This window comes from Aquarana catesbeiana, linkage group LG01 (genome assembly GCF_042186555.1).
Source record: "Aquarana catesbeiana isolate 2022-GZ linkage group LG01, ASM4218655v1, whole genome shotgun sequence".
Taxonomy (NCBI): domain Eukaryota; kingdom Metazoa; phylum Chordata; class Amphibia; order Anura; family Ranidae; genus Aquarana; species Aquarana catesbeiana.
The window spans coordinates 551,987,548-552,006,393 of NC_133324.1; the positions used below are offsets into that span (position 1 = coordinate 551,987,548).

The 18,846-nt window shown below is 37.0% G+C and overlaps 1 protein-coding gene across 2 annotated transcripts in view; it reads right to left on the bottom strand.

Annotated features, from left to right (window-relative positions):
- Nucleotides 1-7,546: 7,546 nt before the first annotated feature.
- Nucleotides 7,547-18,846, bottom strand: part of LRRC25 (leucine rich repeat containing 25) — a 58,178-nt gene continuing 46,878 nt past the window's right edge. For both annotated transcript variants that reach the window (XM_073595892.1, XM_073595883.1), the window contains 2 exons: nt 16,299-17,177; nt 7,547-10,118 (listed from right to left, as the gene is read on the bottom strand). In XM_073595892.1, the coding sequence (XP_073451993.1) occupies nt 9,956-10,118; nt 16,299-17,170 (1,035 nt within the window). In that variant the 5' untranslated portion in view covers nt 17,171-17,177 and the 3' untranslated portion in view covers nt 7,547-9,955. The remainder of the gene's footprint in view (nt 10,119-16,298; nt 17,178-18,846) is intronic.

Below are 18,846 nucleotides of genomic sequence, written 5' to 3' on the forward strand. Positions count from 1 at the left end.
GAGTCGAAGGCACAAGAACAGAGGATCCAACAAATCAAGTAGCACCTTTGGGGCTAAGCGCTACACGAACATTTCTGCAACGTGCACAGTCAAACAGTGAATGTGAATATTAGTGACAATTTACTTGTGGTTATACTGTACTCATATTAACCCATATTTTACGGTGCCTTGAAAACTTATTCACACCCCTTGAAATTTTCCACATTTTGTCATGTTACAACCAAAAACGTAAATGTATTTTATTGGGATTTTATGTGATAGACCAACACAAAGTGGCACATAATTGTGAAGTGGAAGGAAAATGATAAATAGTTTTCACATTTTTTACAAATAAATATCTGCATTTATATTCAGCATCCTTTACTCTGATACCTCTAAGATCTAGTGGAACCAATTGCCTTCAGAGGTCACCTAATTAGTAAATAGAGTCCACCTGTGTGTAATTTAATCTCTGTATAAATACAGCTGTTCTGTGAAGCCCTCAAAGGTTTGTTAGAGAATCTTAGTGAACAAATAGCATCATGAAGGCCAAGGAACACACCAGACAGGTTAGGGATAAAGTTGTGGAGAACTTCAAAGCAGGGTTAGGTTATAAAAAAATCCCAAGCTTTGAACATCTCACGGAGCACTGTTCAATCCATCATCTGAAAATGGAAAGAGTGTGGCACAACTGCAAACCTACCAAGACATGGCAGTTCACCTAGACTCACAGGCCTGGCAAGGAAAGCACTAATCAGAGAAGCAGCCAAGAGGCCCACAGCTCAGGTGGGAAAATCTGTCCACAGGACAACTATTAGTCGTGCACTTCACAAATCCGACCTTTATGGAAGAGTGGCAAGAAGAAAGCCATTATTGAAAAAAAGCCATAAGAAGTCCCATTTGCAGTTTGCAAGAAGCCATGTGGAGGGCACAGCAAATATTTGGAAGAAAGTGCTCTGGTCAGATGAGACCAAAATTTAACTTTTTGATCTAAAAGCAAAACATTGTGTGGTGGTAAACTTATGCCCCGTACACACGGTCGGATTTTCCGTCGGAAAATGATCGATGTGAGCTTGTTGTCAGAAATTCTGACTGTGTGTAGGCTCCATCGGACATTTTCCATCGGAATTTCTCCGTCACACAAAATTTGAGATCTGGATCTCAAATTTTCCGACAACAAAATCCGTTGTTGTAAATTCTGATCGTGTGTACACAATTCCGATGCACAAAGTTTCACACATGCTCGGAATCAAGCAGAAGAGCCGCACTGGCTATTGAACTTAATTTTTCTCGGCTCATCGTACGTGTATGTCACTGCGTTCTTGATGTTCAGAATTTCTGACAAGATTTGAGTGACCGTGTGTATGCAAGACAAGTTTGAGCCAACATCCGTTGGAAAAAATCCATGGATTTTGTTGTCAGAATGTCTGATCGTGTGTACGGGGCATAGCACTGCACATTACCCTGAACAAACCATGAAACATGGTGATGGCAGCATCATGTTGTAGGGGGATGTTTTTCTTCAGCAGGGACAGGGAAGCTGGTCAGAGTTGATGGGAAGATGGATGGAGCCAAATACAGGGCAATCTTACCCTGTTTCCCCGAAAATAAGACCTAGCGTGATTGTCAGTGATGGCTGCAATATAAGCCCTACCCCCCAAATAAGCCCTACCCTGTTTCCCCAAAAATAAGCCCTACTCTGAAAATAAGACCTACAAGGACTTTAACTAGGGCTTATTTGGGGGGTAGGGCTTATATTGCAGCCATCTCCGACAATCACGCTAGGTCTTATTTTCGGGGAAACAGGGTAGAAGAAATTCTGTGAGTCAGCAAAAGACTTGAGACTGGGGTAGAGGTTGACCTTCCAGCAGGACAACAATCCTAAACATACAGCCAGAGCTACAATGGAATGTTTTAGATTAAAGCATATTCATGTGTTAGAATGACCCAGTCAAAGTCTAGATCTAAATCCAATTGAGAATCTGTGGCAAAACTTGAAAATTGCTGTTCACAGATGTCCTCAATTCAGTCCGATAGAGCTTAAGCTATTTTGCGAAAAAGAATGGACAAAAATTTCACTCTCTAGATGTGCAAAGCTGGTAGAGACATCCCCAAAAAGACTTGCAGCTGTAATTGCAGCAAAATGTGGTTCTACAAAGTATTGACTGAATACAAATGCACGCCACACTTTTCAGATATTATTTGTAAAAAAAATTGTAAAAGCGGTCATTAATGCAAATAGAACATGTGCTATTAATGTGTGTGTGTGTATATTAAACAGAATAGGTAATTATGTGAATGATCAAAAATGGGGATATCACTATAATTTGAAGTTTACTAAACTAGGGCAAAGTTAGAAGTATTATTATAAAACAGGTTCAAGATGACACAAAACATGCATGCACTACAGATTGATGAAAGCTGCACAGACACGCATTTGCTATATGACTCTGTCAGGGTAACATGGCTGCATAGCATTGTCTCAGAGTTCTCTTTAAGACACATGGGAGGGATTACCACCCTCTGAAAAGTGATCTGCAGTGAATCACTTTTCAGAGGACAGTGTAAAAGTCATTGGCAGGTATTCAAGAGGCGATACAAAAAATGATTTATAATAGTCCTCTGCGCTACTACGTGAACTAAATAGAATACAAATAATAATATAAAGTGGAAATGCAGCAAAAGCTAATAGTGTTCACAGTTATACCAATAAGAAACAATTGAAATTATTGATCCTGCACATAATCTAGTCATCTAATATTCAATAGTGAAAATATAACAATAATGTGAAATGACATTCAAAAAATATTCATAGACAATAGTGTGAAACGACGTAATTGAATAAGTGCAAACAAAGTCCATAGAAAAAATATTTCAGTGGTTCAAAATATTGTGTAGAAAAATTTGCAAAAAGTTGACAGTTAATTCGATGAGTTGAACCGCTGACACCACACCAATGTGCTCACAGAACTCTCACCTCATGGGCATAGATAAAATGCCTTTGTAAATCCACTGGGAGCAGCCTCGATTCCAGGATCCAAGATCAACAGTAATATGTTCCCAATTAAAAGGTTCCACCCCTCGTGACCAATGTTATGATCCATATGTAAGGTAACTAAGCTTCCAATAGTGTATTACCAAAATAACCAAATTTATTAAGTAAAATACCTGCTTACATGAAAGCAGCAGCAAGAGCGCCAAATAAAGACAAACATTTGGCGTTTCACGCTACGTCGCACATCACTTCCTCGGGGAACCGGATTGGCTGTTGTATAATTCTATTTATATCATCTGGACAGGAAGTGAATTTGACGCCATTTTAAAGAAGCCAAACGGCTTTAATAGAGACAACCAGACAGCGGCCATTTTCCTTAAGATTAAATGTCACCTAGTGACATTTTGATAAAGTTAGTTGATAAAATAATAAATCAATATAGGAAATCGGCTATTTTAACTTCCAAAATGTAATACTTATGAATGACCACTAGGGGAAATTCTATAAAAGGGAATTTAAATGCAACTGTGCACAACAGCCATATGTTTCCTGTATTCAACAAATATACACTCTAGAAATATTGTCACTACTATATTGAAGCCTGCTCTTTATTAATTAAATTGATCTTAAATATATATATATATATATATATATATATATATAAAAAAATATATATGAAAGGTATATAAAAAAATCCACATAGTGAATCGAATATAATAACAAAGCTTCATTAAGCTTAACTCCCTAAAAACCTCAAAATGCTCATACGCAATAGGTACATTAGAGCCAGCCATAAGGGAATGGACGAGTAATGTTCCAAAAAACTAAATTAAATTATTAAAAAGTTAAAATAACTAAAAATGTATTGCACACCGGAAATGAAATATGAGGTTCACATATAAGCAAATAGTTAATCAAATGAAACAGTTTAGATCAAAGTCTACATTCAACCCTTCAGGTACAAGTGTTCTCATCTTATGTATCCACTTCGATTCTTTCTAAGAGCTCTCACTTTATGGTCGCCTCTCCATGATTTGTTGTATCTCTATATTCCCCAGAACAATAAATGGGCTGGGTCATTATTGTGGGATTAAGCAAAGAGCCTGGATGCATTGTGTTTTGGGCATCCTTTAATAATGTTTTGTACATGTTCTCTAACTTTCAGTGCCCTTTTAGTTCTCCCTACATATTGTAATTTACAAGAACACTGTAAGACATATACAACCCCTTCTGTGTGGCGACTAATGAAGTCTCTTATAGGATAGACACTTCCTGTATTAGTGGCTTCAAATTCCTTCTTTTTTCCTTGGAATTTCTTAGAATGTTGGCATGCAAAACAATATTTACAAGGAAAGAAACCTTTGCCAGTAAAAAAGGAAAATTGGTTCTTGGAGGGTGGTTCAACTACGTTCTTGATAATTAAATCTAATGTTGCCCGTTTATATATAATAACCGGCTTCTCGGGTAAGATACTCTGTAGATGTCTATCGCCTTTGAGGATATGCCAGTTATTCTTAAATATTTTTTCCGCATCCTTATATGGGCATTATAGTCAAGAACAAGAGCTGGAGCTTCTGACAGTTGTGTTTTTTTTATTCCATATATCATCTGTTTTCTATCCATTACTTTCACCTCTTCAATTTGTTTTTGAATATATTGTTGGGTGTAACCTTTCTTCATAAATCTTTTACCTAGTCCTCTTGAGTCATATATTCAGAATCTTTTTGTGCAATTATGCTTGCTTCTGGCTAACTGACTTTTGGGAATATTAAACAGCCAAGGCTTAAAGTGACAACCTGTAATAGGTAAATAGCTATTTCTTGCTACATCTTTGAAGTGAGTCTGCACGGTTAGTTTGTCACCTTCAATACCAATTTTCAAATCCAGGAAATCTATAGATTTTGCATCAATTTTCCACGTAAGTACTATATTCCTATTATTTTGATTCAGATTGTCCCCAGTGTCCCCAGAATGCCTTCATGGCCCAGTGGGAAGAAGAGGCGGTCCATGAGAATCCATCATTTGAACTAGGATTATACAAGAGGTTTATCGATGATGTAATAATTATTTGGAATGGTAGCAAACAGTCACTGGAAAAATTCTTACGCAATCTGAATCAAAATAATAGGTATATACTACTTATGTGGAAAATTGATGCAAAATCTATAGATTTCCTGGATTTGGAAATTGGTATTGAAGGTGACAAACTAACCACAAAGACTCACTTCAAAGATGTAGCAAGAAATAGCTATTTACCTATTGCAATTTGTCACTTTAAGCCTTGGCTGTTCAATATTCCCAAGGGTCAGCTAGTCAGAATCAAACATAACTATATGACTCAAGCGGACTTTATTGGTAAAAGATTTATTAAGAAAGGTTACACCCAACAATATGTTCACAAACAAATTGAATTGGTGAAAGTAATGGATACAAAACATGTAAAAGTAATGGATACAAAACAAATGATACATGGAATCAAAAAAACACGACTGTCAGAAGCTCCAGCTCTTGTTCTTGACTATAATGTCCAATATAAGAATGTGGAAAAATATTTAAGAAACACTGGCATATCCTCAAAGGCGATAGACATCTACAGAGTATCTTACCCAAGAAGGCGGTTATTATAAACGGGCATAGGTATTAAGAGATTTAATTGTCAAGAACGCAGTTGAACCACCCTCCAAGAACCAATTTTCCTTTTTTACTGGCAAAGGTTTCTTTCCTTGTAAATATTGTTTTGCATGCCAACATTCTAAGGAAAAAAGAAGGAATTTGAAGCCACTAATACAGGAAGTGTCTATCCTATTAGAGACTTCATTAGTTGCCACACAGAAGGGGTTGTATACGTCTTACAGTGTTCTTGTAAATTACAATATGTAGGCAGAACTAAAAGGGCACTGAAAGTTAGAGTTAGAGAACATGTACAAAACATTATTAAAGGATGCCCAAAACACAATGTATCCAGGCACTTTGCTTTAGCCCACAATAATGACCCAGCCCATTTATTGTTCTGGGGAGAAGAGAGATACAACAAATCATGGAGAGGCGACCATAAAGTGAGATCTCTGAGTCAGAAAGAATCAAAGTGGATACATAGGATGAGAACACTTGTACCTGATGGGTTGAATGTAAACTTTGATCTAAACTGTTTTATCGGTAATTTTTAATTTGATTAATTGCCTATATGAAAACCTCATATTTCATTTCCGGTGTGCAATACATTTTTAGTTATTATTTTAATTTTTAATCATTTAATTTAGTTTTTTTGGAACATTACTCATCCGTTCCCTTATGGCTGGCTCTAATATACCCCATGTGTATGAGCATTTTGAGGTTTTTAGGGAGTTAAGCTTAATGAAGCTTTGTTATTATATTCAATTCACTATGTGGATTTTTTTTATATACCTTTCATATATATTTTTTTCATTTATATATTTTTAAGATCAATTTAATAAAGAGCAGGCTTCAAAATAGTAGTAACAATATTTCTAGTGCGTATGTTTGTTGAATACAGGCAACATATGGCCGTTGTGCACAGTTGCATTTAAGTTCCCTTTTTTAGAATTTCCCCAGTGGTCATTCATAAGTATTACATTTTGGAAGTTAAAATGGCAGATTTTCTTTATAGCTTTTTTATTTTATCAACGAACTTTATCAAAAAGTCACTAGGTGACATTTAATCTTAAGGAAAATGGCCGCCGTCTGGTTGTCTCTTTTAAAGCCATTGGGCTTCTTTAAAATGGCGTCAAATTCACTTCCTGTCTAGATGATATAAATAGAATTATACAACAGCCAATCCCCCCCCTGATGAAGTCACTATTTAATAACTGACTTTAAGTATTTACACATATTCACTTCCCTTATGGACCTATGCTTTCACACCCTGGTTTTGCTTCGATGAACACAATATTTCTTTTGGGTTGTACACACAGTACACTGTGGTATTCTGTATACTCATTATATTGCACTTTTGAGTTACCTTTGGAATGTGTTCTCCTACATATATAATTCATACCTAATTGATATATTGGTTTAGGATATGTCTTTCATCATTTGTATGTGTTTTTATACACCTAACTCTTTATTGTTTTTGTTATTTTGCTTTCATGGTGTTTTGTGGAGAGAGTATATCTTTTCATAAAAACCAATCTAGTACATTAGGTATACACTTCAGGACTTGGCACCTCTCCTTTAGATATCACTGTTATTTGATTAATAACACTTATCTTGTCACCTTTTAGCGCCACACTTTATTATTTTCATACACTTACAATAGTCAGATTGTTGTGTTGGCTGCTTCACTATATTTATTGTTTATGGGTTGGCGCAATTTCTACATTTTTTATTTATATTTTCACTATTGGATATTAGATCACTAGGTTATGCACAGGATCACTTTAATTTCAATTATTTAAGAGGCGATCCTGCACCTCCTGAATGTCTGCTCTTTTTTTCAATCTCAAGGGAGATTTTATAAACAAATAGAATATGTTAAAGGATCAGGGTATAGAAAGTCCTGTCCTAAACCAAAAGTGGTTATTGAAAGGTGACAGAAGAGGCTTCACTAGGACATAGTAATCAAATACAAAGTTTATCAGTACAAAATAAAGCATAAATTACATAAAAATGAAATGCATGAAAGCAGTGTGCCGCACAATCGTTTAAAGCACCATCCACATACAAATACAAAGAACAGCGTCCGGACGTCTTCTCTAATACCAGCTTTGGCACCACTGGGGCTAATAAATACTATTTAGGGGTCAAAGACCCTAACCATAAATGCTGCCCAAATCAGGTGCCCCAATGTGTATATATCCCCTATGCTTGAGCATCGCAAACAATATAATATTGCTTAACTTAAATGACCATCATTACTTAAAGCAGTTGTAAACCCATCCCAACCAGTTTCTTTAAAATTAATTAGTGGAGCCTATAGTATTGTTTGCTATGTTTTTATTGCTACTTACCTGCTTGCTTTTGGTGTAACCCTTAGGTTTCTCTTAAATGACGGCAAGCTTATGCTGATGGAAAAATGCTGTGTATATGCTGGGGGTGCATCATTTCCAAGTGACCAGAGATCCCACGATACTCCCATTAGGAAGCTGAGCCTGGACCCCATGTGACTCGCTACGTCACAGAGGTGGTGGAGAGGAGACGAGGCTTGGCTTCAGGGAATAATGGGCAAGTGCAACAGTAGCCGTTGGCTCCCGCTGATATCAATCAGTTTCAGTGTCACGGGGGCGGGGCCAAATCCCGCTTTCTGTGTCAATTGATGTAGAAGCGGTACTCTAGGGTATGCCCGCACGGTTGCCCCCCATGGAAAGCGGCTTTCCGTGGGGGCACCCAATGAAGGGGAGGAGCCAGGAGCGCTGGCTGGGCACCCCAGAAGAGGAGGAACAGGGCTGCTCTGTGGAGAACCCTTGCACGGAGCGAGTAAGTATAACATGTCAGAATAGGGAATTATACGCATCTTCCTTTTATACGGTAATTAGAATAGGATTTAGAACAGGGGTGGAAGCAATGCAGTGTTAGACTTAGTTACAGTAGATAAATCCTGGACTTTCACTTTAAGTTGTCCACACTTCAAGCACCTAGGAAAAATAAACTTACAAAACCTGTCATTTGATGTTTTCTCTACACTAAAACATTTTATTTGGCTTTGCAGGCATTATGTTTTGGAATACTTTATTAGATGTATGTTTGCAATGCTGAGATGGGAAGACGCTCAGCAATGTCAGACATTTCATTAAACCCTTTCTCAAAAAAACTCGCTACTCTTTTTAAGTGCCATCTTACTTCCTTCTAGGCTAACTTCCCTAACTACAAGACTTGATCTTACGCCACCCGAGTTTGGAAAACCACAAACTTGAATTATTTGCATTGTGACCTGTCGTATTATTTTTTTTGAGTAGAAAATAGTTGAAACCCATCTGTTTTTATTGTTCCATTGTGACAAGATTTCCCTTCATTTATTGTCCCAAGTATACAACAGTTATTTAGGGGACATACAGTAGCTCAAAAGAAAGGGAAAATCTCTTGGACAGTTGATACCAGACCAGATGTCCCTTATATTCCTGTTCCTGCAACAAATTAAACTTTTGAATTAATCATCGCTTTCTGTAGAAGGGAGGGTGAAGCTGCTCAGCAATAAAAATCTAAACGATGTTTCAACACTTCCCTGCGCTATTCAAAATGTACAAAAGTTTATTTTTTATTTTTTTAACTTTAACGGTCTTAAACTTGTTAAACATTTGCTGTCTATTTAAGGCCGAACTCTAAGCAATTCTGGATTAAAGCTGAATATTGCAGCAAAGACTGGTTTTGTTATTTTATCTTTTAATAGGCAAATTCATTTTTATCTTGTTGTTTTTGGCTGGAGTTCTGCTTTAACAATTTGCAACGTATCTCTTTTAAAACAAAAACAAAGAAAAAAAATCTGTAGTCGCTATTTACAGGGAAGAATGTATGTACTAACTTAACATATGTTTATAACCATTTAAGCTCACTCAGGACCTGCTTTGTATAAATGTATAATTTAACTGACAGTGTAATAAAAAAGTTTTTGTAGAGCGCCATACATCATCTTAGTACTATTGAATGTCAGGTTGGAGAAATGTGAGTAGATTTAACTGTAGGAATATTTAGGAGAAGAGTGGATAAAAGACTGGGAAGGTGTATGTAGCTGGTAGAAGAGGCAGAGAACCCTGCCCCATTTGTCCAATAAAACAAGGGAACTTAATCCTACCCCTCTGCACACCAGTAGATTTACAGAAGCTAATTGTCAGCTCATCTGCTAACTTATCTTCATGTCTAATGTTCACTCTTTAAAATACCCTCTCACAAATATGAAATAGGAACAAATATAAAACCACATAAGAAAAGACAATAAACATGTTTAGTCTTGTAACTTCTTGGATCAAAAATAATGCAGGAACGACATGCTGACAAGATTCCTCCAAAAGCCAGGAAAATTTGAACTTTTCAGTGATCAGGTAAAATATACACATCATCATCTTCTTTGTTTATACCGATGTCACCATGATTACCATAGTTGTAATATACTCCTTGCGTGTTGCTGTAAATTGGTTGATTGCCCTCACAGACATCACTCTCTAAATAGGGGTCTTCTTCCATGGTTTGTTTACTGTGGGCAGAAAAATGATAATGGTCACACTGCTATAAACGAGCCTGGCAGTTCAAATTCAAGTGGCTCAAACATACAGTATTTCCATTGACTTGTATTAGTGTATTATATAAAAATGTTTTATGTTTTTTGGAAACCAAAGGAACACTTGAAAGAGTTGTACTATTCTGTGATTCTATAGTAGTGTACATTTCAGACTGAAACTGTAGTCTGCAACTACAACAATGTCATGAACTAAATTTTTTTCATACAGTATGTTTTTAATATCTGATCCTTTAATGCCCTCAGTAAAAAAATTTAAACACACAGCTCACGTTCTAATGTATTCTCTTGCCTTATGGGTTTTAGTGAACTCAACAAAAATTTTATATATTGTACCCTTCCAGTCCTTGAATGTGGTGGCTTCATTGGTTTTCCTTTTAAGGCTTAGAATGCTTTCAGCAAGTACAGAAAAACCTGTTGTTCCTGCCAGAAATGCATGTCATTGTCACCTTCTGTCAAATAAATTGGAACAATTATATCTTCTACCTGTAAACTACTAATCTGCACATCTCCCATGCAAAGGTGATGAACAAGGGCAGATATGTTTGAAGTCCATTCTGGGTAAAAAGACCGAAAAAAATGCAGCCACCTCATCTAAGCACTGATAAACTGCAATATATAAACATTTTTAATTTTGAGTTGAGTTTGATACACTTTAACCAGACTACATATACTTCAGACCACAAACAGTTTTAGGGCTCATGTATATGTTGAAAACTTTTTCTGAATGCTGGAAACTTGATAGCTGGAAACCGACGGTGAAAAACTTTCATTTTACAGCTTTTACATACCGTGACTATTATAGCAGTGGTTATAAGCATTTGAGGTTAGAAACGTTTTTTAAAGATAACCTCAGGAGACCCTCCCAAATGCCCACAATGCATGAAAAACAAGTAAATTATTAACTATTTCAGCCATACTGTGAGAGAAGAGAGAGCAGTGTGCTTGTAGATAGCTTATTTTTTGTGGTTTCACTATGGATCCCATCATGAGCATGTGTGAGAAAATGCTCCTGATGTTGCTGAGGTTCTGAAGATGTAGCAAAATTGCTTGAGAGGACCAGAGTTCATTGCTACTGGACTCATCCATTGATGCAGGCAACAGCTTGTGGTAAAAAAAATGTTTTCAACATTTTTATATGTTAAAAAATTATCAGACATTTTTTCCCCTTTAAAAATACTTATAAACGTAAACGCTGCTTACTGTGGTTACAAGCATTTGGCGTTTGAAATGCCGATAAACAACAGTCCTGTTTTTGAATTCAATAAAATGCCTGTAACCTCAACTGCCTCTAAACTACTATAAATGACTGAATGTATGCTGTGAAGTGGAGGATTTCACGCAGACACGACGGTCCAAATTCCTATGGCGACTGGTGTTCTAGAGAAACCCCTCTTTGTCCACGAATATAAAATTAATATGCAAGGGGTGGGACCTCAAGACCAGTTGTTGGAGCCGTACCTAATTGCCCATAAGGCCAGACGCTGTTATAAAAGTGTCGGTATACTTATTCCAATTGGCTCTGCGGAATGCTTATGTGCTATACAAAGCTTCAGGACGAACTGGATCCTTCCTTAAATTCCAGGAAGAGATCATTACTTATTCCAATTGGCTCTGCTGAATGCTTATGTGCTATACAAAGCTTCAGGACGAACTGGATCCTTCCTTAAATTCCAGGAAGAGATCATTACAGCCCTTCTGTTTCCAGGCAGTGTTGTGGCCCAACTTCCCAATCCAAATGCAGTGAGCCGGCTGCATGGGAGGCATTTTGCGCATGTCCTCCCTGGTATCCCTACCCAAAGAAATCTCCAAAGAAGATGTTGTGTCTGTAGAAAGCGCGGATATAGACGTGACACCCGCTTTTATTGCCTCTCCTGTCCTAACCAACCTGGTCTTTGCATTGGTGACTGTTTTGAACGCTACCACACACTAGTGGAGCATTAGCGTAGGGTACAGCACTACACAGTCCTAGGACACACTAACACAGGGTCTCGAAAGATGAGATGGCCATCACATTTTGAGAGACCCTAATCTGGAATGTTTACTTTTTTTATAAAAGTGCAAAAAAAAAAAAAAAAACACATAAAGACAAAAATAGTTTTGTTTTTATTTTTCTTCTCTCTTTATTGTTCTCTGTCTTATGTTCGCTCTCTATTGTCCGCTCTGTTGTTCTATATCTATTGTTCTCTCTCTATTGTTCCTGTGTTTTAGAACTATAAAGTTTTATTTTTACTATGTTTTATTGTATTTGCTTTGCAGGTATGGTATGTCTTACTGTTATACTGTAATGTTACTTTGTTTTATTGTTAACCATCATTTGCTTAGCAGGTATGCCATTCAGCTGCAGCACGGGTTTATTTATTCTGACAGCAACAGCGTTTGCTCCCACGATACGTAAAGCCGTAACTTCAGTGCTGTAGGAGGTGATTTCACCACCACAGTTAAAAAAAAGAGCATATATGCCGAAGCATGGGGGCAGAGGTGGAGGAGCTATTTGCTCCTAACATTAGGGGTGGATTGCCCCCATGCTTGAGCATATATTTTTTAGGCACAGATTGCGTCAAAAAATGTATTATTTTTTACTATGTTTTATTGTATTTGCTTTGCAGGTATGGTATGGCTTACTGTTATAATGTCATGTTTTATTGATAACCATCATTTGCTTAGCAGGTACGCCATTCAGCTGCAGCACTGATTTATTCATCTTGAAAGCAACAGTGTTTGCTCTCACGATACGTAAATCGGCGACTCCAGCACTGTAGGAGGTGATTTCACCACCACAGTTAAAAAAAAAAATGGTGCATATATGCCCATCATTAGAAGTAGGTAAATGAAGAGTGGTATTCTAATGGTGGGCATACCCCCCAATCTTTTTTTCCTTCAGCCCACAGGCTGCATGAAAAAAATTACAATATATGCCCAACAAGCACCAGCAACATACCGGTATGTTGCTGGACTTTGAGTGGTTATACCAGAATGATGCCTGCAGGTTTAGTTATCATCTTGGTATCATTCTTTTCAGCCAGCGGCTGGCTTTCATGTAAAAGCAATCCTAGTAGCTAATTAGCCTCTAGATTGCTTTTACAAGCAGTGGGAGGGAACGTCCCGTCCCCCCCACCGTCTTCCATGATTTTCTCGGGCTCTCCTGTCCCAACAGGGAACCCAAGAATGCAGCCAGTGGTTCCGCCAGTTGACCATAGAGCTGATCGGAAACCAGAACAGCTCCAATCATCTCTATGGCCTAAGAAACCGGAAGCTACGAGCATTTTATGACTTAGGTTTCACTGGATATAAACAGCGCCATTTGGGAATTGGGAAAGCATTTTATCACACTGATCTTGGTGTGGTCAGATGCTTTGAGGGCAGAGGAGAGATCTAGGGTCTAATAGACCGCAAATTTAAAAAAAAAGAGTACCTGTCACTACCTATTGCTATCTTAGGGGATATTTACATTCCCTGAGATAACAATAAAAATTATTAAAAAAAATAAAAATGAAAGGAACAGTTTAAAAATAAAATAAAAAAGCAAAATTAAATAATTAAAAAGAAGAAAAGCACCCCAGTCACCCCCTGCTCACACGCAAAGGTGAACGCAAGCGTCGGTCTGGTGTCATATGTAAACAGCAATTGCACCATGCATGTGAGGTATCACCACGAAGTTCAGATCGAGGGCAGTAATTTTAGCAGTAGACCTCCTCTGTAAATCTAAAGTGGTAACCTGTAAAGGTCTTTAAAGGTTTTTAAAAATGTATGTAGTTTGTCGCCACTGCACGTTTGTGCGAATTTTTAAAGCATGTCGGGTTTGGTATCCATGTACTCGGCATTAAGATCATCTTTTTTATTTCTTTAAACAGGGTACTTCTTTAAAGTAGGGTTGTACTGCCCTGCCATTTTAGCACCTCAAGAAATGATAGGCAATCATAAACTAAAAGCTGCGTAAATTTCAGAAAATGTACCCTAGTTTGCAGACACTATAACTTTTGCGCAAACCAATAAATGTAGGCTTATTTACATTTATTTTACCAAGCACATGTGACTGGATACATTTTGGCCTAAATGTATGACTAAAATTGAGCTTATTGGATTTTTTTTTTTATAACAAAAAGTAGAAAATATTTTTTTCCAAAATTTTCAGTCTTTTTCCTTTTATATCGCAAAAAATAAAAATCGCAGAGGCAATAAAATACCATCAAAAGAAAGCTCTATTTGTGGGAAAAAAAGGACGCAAATTTCGTTTGGGTACAGCATTGCATGACCACGCAATTATCCGTTAAAGCGATGCAGTGCCAAATTGTAAAAGTGCTCTGGTCATTGAGCAGCCAAATCCTCCGGGGCTGAAGTGGTTAAAAAATGCCTTTGCACAGTTTTGTAGAACAACTTCACCTAGTAGGTGAGTAGCAATGATGATTAATTGTGTTTGTTTGTAAATGCTGGAATTTGGGGGATAAAAAGCAAAGAGTGCCATGACTGGGTCTCTGTGCTTCTCTACAAAATGCAGGAAGATCATGGCTAGTGGGAGTGGCCAGCAGGGTGTTGTACATAGCTTCCTGAAAACATCAAAGTAGTTTTTTTTTCAAGCAGTGGGCTGGCTCTTTAGAGTTATGCAAATATCAAAATGCTTTGATGTGTGGATGTCAGTCGGGGAAAAGCCTTGGAAAATTGTATTGGCATGCATTACATTGGCATACGTAACACTTACATATAAAGCTGAGCCTCCATGTCTGTTTAAAAGAATTGAAATCCAATGAATAAAAGGTGTAAACCAGGGATAGTAAGGCTGGAGTGGGAAGGGCTAGATGATGCTGGCTGACCTCTAGGCAAGAATGAGACAGGCTCTATCTGACTTGATGCAACTTCTAAAGCACACTGTGAGAAGCTCACAGTGTACAGTAAATTCAAATTAAGCAATTGTAGAACTTGGTAGGAACCTGCAGAAATGTTTAAAACCAAAGCTTCAAGGACAAGTGTGGACTTTTTAAAAAAAGCAAACTCACCTCTCTGGATGAAAGAGATGGGCGGCAACCCCAGACGGATCATCCATGTGTGCAGGGTGGTCAGAGCACAGTGCCCCCCCCCCTCCCCGGGCCCTTGTGAAGTCAACCCCCTGTACGCACAGATTATATGCCACTGATCTGGATCCTTCCAGGCCCTGCAGCAGCTCGTGCACATCTGTGCAACCTACAACTACATTTAGCACACAACAGATTGTAAAAAACAAAATACCATAAGCCCAATACAGCATAGGTGTAGAATTAAGCATGAACACTGCCAACGATTGCATGTGGACTTGAACAACAGCAACAAAAAAAAAAAACATTTTTATAGTACCAGTTGCACAACTGGTATACTTCATCAAAAAGTGTAACCACTTTGCCTTTGGGAAATATCTACTGTAAACCTGTAGTGAAAGGGAACAGCAAAGGGCCTGTGATTTCTGTATTACTAAAATGATTTTCTGAAAGAAGTATGGCCACAAAAGCTTTGGCTATACATCTCTTTTAACTTAGTTATTGAGGAGCATAGTCAAGGTAGCTATTCTTGCAAGAGGAAATTGGCAGATATTTCAGTGAACTACCTATCTTACTTTTGACTGATGGAAGACAAAATCTTTAAAAACATTTTTATGTCTTCAGGTCTCATGAGTTTTAAAAGGTCTTCTTCTCAGATCCTCTTAAACCTTGTTTATTGTGAAAAGCAGAAGATTTTGTGATTTTTTTATTTTTTTTTTGACAAGGCTAGTAAAACTAAAGCCTAGTACACACTAGTAGTGTTTTTTTTTTTTTTTTTGTTCAACACAGCAGGGCTGAACTAAAAGAAATAAACTGACAGCTCTGCAGTAGCAGCTGTACTAACCATGCGATCTTAGTACATCGATCTCCCTTGCTGTGCTGTTGTGTTCTGACAGGGGTAACGGCCAGAGCACTCCAGTCAGCACTCTCAGCCATCGTCAGATGTTGAGTGTTTTATCACAATTGGTTTTGTTGCTATCAGTTAAAATAATATGATCCATTTTTTTTTCCTTTACTTTCATTTTGATTCTTAAATTCTGTAGAAGAAGTTATATTCAACATTTTCTATATTATTTTACTCTAAACGGGATGTTAGTTGCTACGTCCTGCTGTAAAGTCAGTACCTTACCTTGGTGCCTCTGTTTTTTTTTGTTCTTTTGAATAATCATAAGGTTTTGTCTTTGTTTGCAAGTGACCAATAAAGACATTTTCATAGTCTTGCCTCGGACCTTGGTTTGAAGTTGAGCCCATAACATTCGTATTTCTTGTTGTGTAGCGTGGTTGCCCATTAGAGGGGGACGCCTCTGTGTCAGTCTTGCTTCCAAAATCAACTGAGTTTTTCTTCTTCCACAGGTACAAAATCACCCCAGCAACTATAAGGCACAAAGCTAATATAGGCAGCACTATGTACAGAATCAAATAGCCATGTGAAACACAATTTTTTTCAAGGAAATCACCAAGTTTTTCCAAACTTGATGCGTGGGATGATGTACATGTCACAGAAAGCTTTGAGTGGTCTGTCAAGGAGTTATTTAGGTGCTGCATTATACTGTTAGCCACATCACATTTGCAGTCTACACTTAAATTAAGTAGACTAGAGTGAAAAACACTTGACGGAATTTTAGATAGCAGATTTCCTTCAAGTTTTAGCACTTGCAGATTGGACGAATTGCTAAGAAAATTTTCTGGCAACTGCTCCAGGATATTGTTCCCCAAGTTAATTTCTTTAATAGCAGTTGCATCAGAAAGGAAATGTTCTGGTAGCTCTTTAAGTCTATTGTAAGACAAATCTAGTATCTGAAGAGAGGTATACGGTGAAGCTGGATTTATTTTCTCAATGCTATTGTTGTTCAAGATGACAGTTTTACAACTTGTAAAATTTGACCATTGTAGAAGTTCACAGGTCTGACGTGCTGACTTTTCACAACTGATACGGTTGCACGCTTCATTAGCATCACTAAGTGTGTTAGAAAAGATCATCATCATTATTAGAATCCACATCTTTCTCCTGTAGAAGACAAAGGAAATAACACATAAGAATGTCCACTAACAAATACAAAGTTTAAATAAGAAAACAGATATAACTTTAAGGTACAGAGAGTGAGGGTAAATACACTGAAAATATTTGTTATAATTGCTTTAGTAACATTCCTAGTCTGTGCAACCTACAACTACATTTAGGACACAACAGATTGTAAAAACTGAATACCATAAGCCCAATACCGCATAGGTGTAGAATTAAGCATAAACACTGCCAATGAGGATGGACACATGGACTTGAACAACAGCAACAAAAAAAAAACAAACATTTTTATAGTACAAGTTGCGCAACTGGTATACTTCATCCAAAAGTGTAACCACTTTGCATTTGGGAAGTGTCTACTGTAAACCTGTAGTGAAAGGGGACAGACAGCAAAGTGCCTGCAATTTATTCTGTATTACTAAAATGATTTGGTAAAAACCAAAGTACTTATTCTTTGGCAGCAGCAATTCTTTTAAGTACTTTTGCTATATTGATAATATTCTAGTCATCTAGAATATATATATATATATATATATATATAATTTTTTTTTTTTTGTCATTCAATACTGTCCTAAATAATGCTTCCATACATTTTTATACAGTGAATTCACTTCATTAAGGGTTAGAAAAATATGATCATGTTTATAAATGTAACTTAATTACATTTATATGCCAAGCATACATTTCCAAATGTCAGGTTTTGCATTAGTCACTTTATGCAAGGCTAATTACAACATTTATATTACATTTTTAACCTTTAGTCATCAGTATTTATAGTTGTCTTTAGTTTGCAGAGATCCAAAAGGAACAATAACAAAATTGCATCACTAGGCTAAGTAAAAGAAATCTAAACCCAAACTTCATGATGTGCCAAGCATTTTAATTTTACTGATGGCCAAATAGGAATACATACTTGATCAGGCGTGGCTCACAGTGGGTAGGATCCTTGTTGTAACTACCTTATCCTTTATTTGAAAAGTTTAGTGTAACCTAGTAGGGTTGTTGGCATTTGATATCCAAGTAAATTGCGCTCTTTTTACATTGAACGTTGAACCCAGCCTGCTACCACTGGCCCTCTATCTTACACTATGCATCCCTAGTTGTTCCCAGTATTCAATTTATAACTTCAGCCTCTGCATAAAAAAGATATTCATTTGTGGTATATTTTACCAAAACGTGTTATAGACAGGTAAAAAAAACAATGGCCCGGTCAACATTATTCTCATGTGCAATTCGTGCTTTGTGAAGATTGGGTAACCACATGTCATTTTCACATTTAATAAATACATTCTCACAATCTTTTTATTTTAACACCACTTTATTTCAATAACACATTGAGGTCAATGTGTTCTTATATATGGGTCTTCATGTGGGATTCACAAATGCATTCACATTTATCGTCACATATTTTTTAAGTGTCTTTTTATACGAATCTTTGAAACCAATTTTTCAAAAATAGCATTTAGTAAAATGTCATTTATGTATGTGTGCTACTGTGTGGCTAATGAGGTGTTCATGATTTTATGACAATAAGTGGCTCACTGTAAAACACCCAGTCTGCAGACCTGTGTTTTGAGATGATGGACTTCTTTTTGGCAGCTACTGTAGATTTTCTCACCTGTGATTGTAATAATCTATCCTGACAAAAATGTCC